This window comes from Sinocyclocheilus rhinocerous, unplaced genomic scaffold, assembly GCF_001515625.1.
Source record: "Sinocyclocheilus rhinocerous isolate Xijiao unplaced genomic scaffold, SAMN03320098_v1.1 scaffold659, whole genome shotgun sequence".
Taxonomy (NCBI): domain Eukaryota; kingdom Metazoa; phylum Chordata; class Actinopteri; order Cypriniformes; family Cyprinidae; genus Sinocyclocheilus; species Sinocyclocheilus rhinocerous.
Window position 1 is genome coordinate 318616 of NW_015652995.1, and position 6000 is coordinate 324615.

The following is a 6000-nucleotide window of genomic DNA, read 5'->3' on the forward strand; positions in this document are numbered from 1 at the left end:
AAACTGTTGAATTATTAACTTCAGTATCTCTTTTATTAATTCTAGTGTAAAAAAACAAAAAAAACAATCTCAGAGTTGGAGGGAGTTTTGTTGGAAAATTGTAATTCATTTTTATTACACCAGACCAAAAAAAAAAGTAGACAATGTGGTGATTTATGCTCTAAACATTATCACATCTTTTTTGAGATGCATTCAAATCAAACCTGCTTATCAGGGAATTTATAAAGATTATATCTTATTTTTATATATATCGGTTCATTGTACTCTGTTTGGGACAAATATTTGTTCAAAATAATTTATTCAGAATATGTAAACAAAAAATAATACATTCGAAACACCTAATAGGGAAGAATTTATTAATGTCATGAAAACTACTTGTTTTTAATGTATATTATTTTAAACAAATGTGAACAAAATGGATTGTTTCCCTATTGTTGTAACTAAAGAAAATAATCTATGTTTGTGCATTTTTTTCTTACATATTTATTTTACATTTAAATAATTTGATTGTATAAAAAATATGGTATGTAAACACAATATAAACTTTTGTAACGCTAATAGTCATCATCATCTCACAATTATGACTGATGCAGGTATATGATCGTGACCTCAGATCCAATGACTTCATGGGATCAAGCAGCTTTCCTCTCTATAAACTGGAGTTGGACAGGTGAGGAAAGCTTTGTCATGAGATTGTGCTGGTAAAGTTTCTCTGATCATTACCTCAAAGAATTTCTTCTTAGAATTCACAAGTTTTGTGAATTTGCTGTCTGCAGAATAATTCCAATGGCACTAACTTTGGAGGACCCCAACAGTGTGGAGACTGATATGGGAGTGATCATTCTCGAGGCCTGCCTGACCATCAGAGAGGAACCTGCCAAACGAAATGTACGGCCCCTAAAAAAACACTTATTTTAGTGGGAAGAGTCAAGTGGTTTTCTAACATAATTTTCATTTGTCATTGATTTTTCAGAAGTGGCTACTAAGAAGAAGGGGAAGCTTTAATAAGGTATGTTATTCTATATATTGACCATATGACTTCTGTTCAGGTGTTCCATCCGCCTACAAGAATAAAAAGGTACCAGGCCGAAATACACAGAATACATTGTTTAAAAGCACTAAACCACAATCTTATTTATTAAAAATATATATCACATCTGTCCACTGGAGGGCAGTAGATCCTCACCATCTTCCCCACAAACACTTCACTGATGTTATGTACATTTACTTTACTTTTCTTTCACTTTCACTTAGTTAAAAATTCCAGAACTTCAACAGAGCGAGAAACTTTTGTTTGTGGCTGCGGCTGTCTGATGCGCTGAAGCAATCCATGATTTCCAAAGTAAATGTATCACTGTGATTTTAACAAAGCACAAATCTGTCTTGCATTTTGTGCAGGTCAGTTCATAGATGGCAGTTTATTTACCTCGCAGCGGTAAGCAAATAGCTTTTATTGTTCAAGGCCGTTCAAAACTTGCAATTTAAGATTTCTCTGAACAAAATCTCTGCTGCAGTCTACTGTAGAGTGGGGTGCCATCGCAGATAATTTACTTTTATTATACTGTATTTATGCCCAGCGTTGAATTTTATATCAGTTCAACTGAAGCATTAAAGAATAAAAGTCTGTATACTATATAAGTTATGGCCTGTTTGGACTATAAATACATAATATTAACAAGAACTCATTTTACAAGTTTAGATATGACTCGTTAGATTTGTAGACAAAGTCTCGTCTTAAAAAGGTGAATCTTAAAAATATCACTCCCAAATTAAAGTTAAACAATAAATAAATGATAGTAAGAAAGAAAGAAAGAAAAATATTTTGTGTAAAGAGAACAAAGGCTACTTTTGGGATTATTAAGATTTTTAGATTGTGACTACTTTCATGACATTTTGTACATTTTAGCCTCAAATTATTGTTAATACAGTAATAAAAACCACCCTGTGTGGACTATATATATATACAGTGGGTACGGAAAGTATTCAGACCCCCTTACTTGTTCTATTAGAATGAGCATACATTTTAGTGCTGAACTTTAAAATGCATGTTACAAATGTTACAATTTAAATGTCAATTTCAAAACAAAATAGAAATGTATACAATTTAAAATATGATTTGCATTTGAGAAATGCAAATGTATTTTTTGGGAATTTGACACGGTGGGTTAAATGTCCTTAAATGAATTACCGGTATGTGGCAATGCAAAACATCCTTTCTTGCTGCTTTCATTTGATTTTAGGGTCAAATGTCCCAAACATTTAAGCGAGCCAGTTTTTGAGAGATGGGCACCTAGATTTTATGATCAGGTATAGATCAGTGTGTGTTTTGTTGGTGTTTCCACCACAGTGTGTCCTCCGCCAAAACAACTGAGATCGAGTTCTATTTGACACCTATCAGTAGAGACGGAACATGTCTCTCATTTCTTACCTCTCCTCCTCTATCACACTTCCTTCTTCACAGCCATGCCACACTGTCTTTGAGATGGAAACGGGCAGCAGTATTGGCACATAGCATGTGGTTATTTTTCCTGACAGTGTCTGGAGTGTGTGTGTGTGTTTGTGTGTGTGTGTAGTCTTTGAGGCACTATGCCAGTGTAAGATGCTGAGGATATGTGTGATGGCTCATTCCCAGGCATGGTGAGCTATAACCCAGATGTTGGGATGTACTATCACAGCTGTGGACGGACAGCACTGAAGCTCTAGCCAAATGGGTACGGCTTTGGGCTTGTCCCCTTGTCCCCATGCTGCTCCACCATATGGAGGCAATCCCCCAGCTCTTTTAGCACCAGGAATAGCCTCTCTTTAGGGGCCACTTACTCTTAAGCGGAATTGTTTTATTGGCCACGCCGATCACAAATTTGTCCAAAATAAACACTTGGGAAGGCTTGGCTTGGATGGATAATATATTTCTCTCTCCACTCCCTCTATAACTACCCCCCTTATCCCTCGCTCTCTCTCTTTAAAGAGGCTTGTTTATGGAGATGTGGCCATTACATTAAATGTTAATGCTGGTTTGTCTGCTGTTCCGTGTCTGTGTGTGTGATTCTAATGGAGCAAAGGCTCAGTCACACTCTCTGAGCAGCCAGGTGGGAAAACAGCTCTCTGGTCTGTGATTACTGGCAGAACAGACCAGCCTCTTCCTGATGCTGTGTTTTTTTGAAAGTGCAGGGCTATCAACCTGCAAGTCATCTTTGTACTGTGTACTTATCCATCTGCAGTCTTGTTGATGGACCTGTTTTTTCACTCCGTGGTGCTGGGATCACCTGCACATTTCATCTAGCGGTTTTTAGAAGCTTTTATTTCATAATATATTTTGTTACAAAAACGGAAATATAAGTTTATTTGCAATAAGTCTTCTTTTATTAAGATGCCACATTTATTTACAGTAGGAGAAGATCCCTGCTTAAATGTTTTATTTGTCCCTTTGCTTTTACTAGCAAATTTGAACACTGACAGACCTTTTCTGAAATTAATTAGTTTATTCAGCAAGGACACATTCAAGTGATCAAAAGTGACAGTGAAGACATTTATAATGTTACGAAAGATTTCTATTTCAAGTAAAGACTGTGCTGTTGAACTTTCTGTTTATCAGAGAATCCTAAATATGTATCATGGTTTCCACAAAAATATTATGCAGAACAACTGTTTTAAACATTGATAATAAGATATGTTGCTTGAGCACCAAATCTGCTGAAAATCCAGCTTTGCCATCGCACTAATAATTTACATTTTAAAATATAAAACGGTTATTTAAAAATTTAATAATAATATTTTACACTTTTACCCTTCTTACTGTTTTTCTTTTATCAAATATATGCAAAACGTGATTCACATTTTTTTTTTCAGGAATAGCTGGAAACTATACATGGCATTTATAAATTCATATCTGCACTATTTCTGTAAAATGATGGCATATGATGAAAAACATTTCTTTACAGTACAAACATTTCTTCACTTTTCCAGGGCTATCACAAGTCATTCTCGCAATTTCATCAAAATCTCATCTATCTGAGCCAAGTATAATATGTTACCTTGGTAACATATTATGTTGTTGGTTTATGTCTTGGTTTAAGTCACCAGAATTTGTAGCAACGACGTTAAATACACAGAAAACTGAATGTTTAAGTTTGCAAATTGTAAAAGCATGTTTAGGATAAACAAATGTAAGATGAACCGGGAATGAAGCATTGGCCTAAACTAGTAGATTTTTGTATGTGTTGGCTGTTCCAGGGACAGCCAGTTAGCCAGGCGCAGGTTGGGCGGTTCACATGCGGAAAGAAGAATCAGGTTTGGACTGGAATTTACACCGTCATCCTGGTTGAAGGCCAAGACATGCCCGACTGCGGTCAGGGAGACGTCTACGCACGCTTCAGAGTGGGTGACCAGAGGGTCAGGAGCAAGGTGAGAGCTTTCTTCACTTTTCCAGGGCTATCACAAGTCATTCTCGCAATTTCATCAAAATCTCATCTATCTGAGCCAAGTATAATATGTTACCTTGGTAACATATTTAAGTCACCAGAATTTGTAGCAACGACGTTAAATACACAGAAAACTGAATGTTTAAGTTTGCAAATTGTAAAAGCATGTTTAGGATAAACAAATGTAAGATGAACCGGGAATGAAGCATTGGCCTAAACTAGTAGATTTTTGTATGTGTTGGCTGTTCCAGGGACAGCCAGTTAGCCAGGCGCAGGTTGGGCGGTTCACATGCGGAAAGAAGAATCAGGTTTGGACTGGAATTTACACCGTCATCCTGGTTGAAGGCCAAGACATGCCCGACTGCGGTCAGGGAGACGTCTACGCACGCTTCAGAGTGGGAGACCAGAGGGTCAGGAGCAAGGTGAGAGCATCCCTCTCTCCCTTCATCTTTTCGCTTCTCTAGCTTTCTCTTTTTGCAGTGCTCATTACATCATCGCAGTTTGGCTCATCTCTTTCTTTGTTTCTAAACCTCTGTCCTGTGTTTCTCTCAATACCTCATTAAACCCTTCCCTCCTCCCCTTCCTCCTCCCATACTTTCTTAGTAGTTCACATACCTCACTTTAGATATTCCCATCCACTTTACACACATTCCTTTCTCCTCCTCCCCCTCTTTCAAAATCACTTCTCCCAGGCTTCACTGCTCTGGTGACAGAGAAGGCTACTCATTAGATCGGCCGTGTCTGGCAGGGCGTCTCTCCTGATGCTTCTGTTACCATGTCTTATTCGGCTCATTTGCATACCCAGAATGCCTTGCTCATCTACCTTCCCCCTCAATGGTTCCAATCAGCTAGTCTTGTATTCTCATGTCATCTTTTTTATAGAGCCCCCTGGCTCTGTTTGGGCATGTTTGCTTGTTGAACAAAACTAGTTCTAATTGGATGCTGTCAGAGTTTATAATCCCAGAGAGAAGAGAGGATGTGTTCTCCAGAAGACGGCTGCCCCTCCTCCACCACATGTCTTATTGAAGTCTTACTGAATAAAGCTTAATACACCTGTCATGTTAGCTGTCAGAGTTTTGAGAGTGCCTTAAAATTGACACAACTTCCTCTCTCTCTCTCTCTCCTTCTTGTCTATCTTTCTGTCTCAGAATCTGTGTATTAAGGCAAACCCGCAGTGGAGAGAGTCTTTCGACTTTAACCAGTTCCAGGATGCTCAGGAGAATCTCGTGGTGGAGGTTTGCTGCAAGAGGGGCAGGAAATCAGAGGAGTGCTGGGGAGTGTAAGTTTGCTGGAGCGACACTAAAACTTGTAAACTTTCAAAACAGTATGCAAAGGGTTAGTTCACCCAAAAATGAAAATTAGCCCATGAATTACTCACCCTCAAGACATCCTAGGTGTATACGACTTTCTTCTTTCAGACGAATCCAGTCGGAGTTATATAAAACATTTACTTTGATCTTCCAAGCTGTTTAATGGCAGTCAGCGGGTGTTGCAGTTCATCAGTCCAAAAGAAGTGAAATAAAGAGCATCCATCCATAATAAAAAAGTGCCTCACACGGCTCCGGGGGGGTGAACAAAGGCC

General features: G+C 38.2%; 1 protein-coding gene across 1 annotated transcript in view; it reads left to right on the top strand.

The window, feature by feature from the left end:
- The window catches only part of LOC107715213 (multiple C2 and transmembrane domain-containing protein 2-like), a 60228-nt gene that overhangs the window by 15953 nt on the left and 38275 nt on the right, over positions 1-6000 (top strand). Inside the window, exons 6-10 of the mRNA XM_016521292.1 lie at positions 594-670; positions 777-888; positions 974-1009; positions 4231-4401; positions 5567-5697. Coding sequence (XP_016376778.1) covers positions 594-670; positions 777-888; positions 974-1009; positions 4231-4401; positions 5567-5697 — 527 coding nt within the window. The remainder of the gene's footprint in view (positions 1-593; positions 671-776; positions 889-973; positions 1010-4230; positions 4402-5566; positions 5698-6000) is intronic.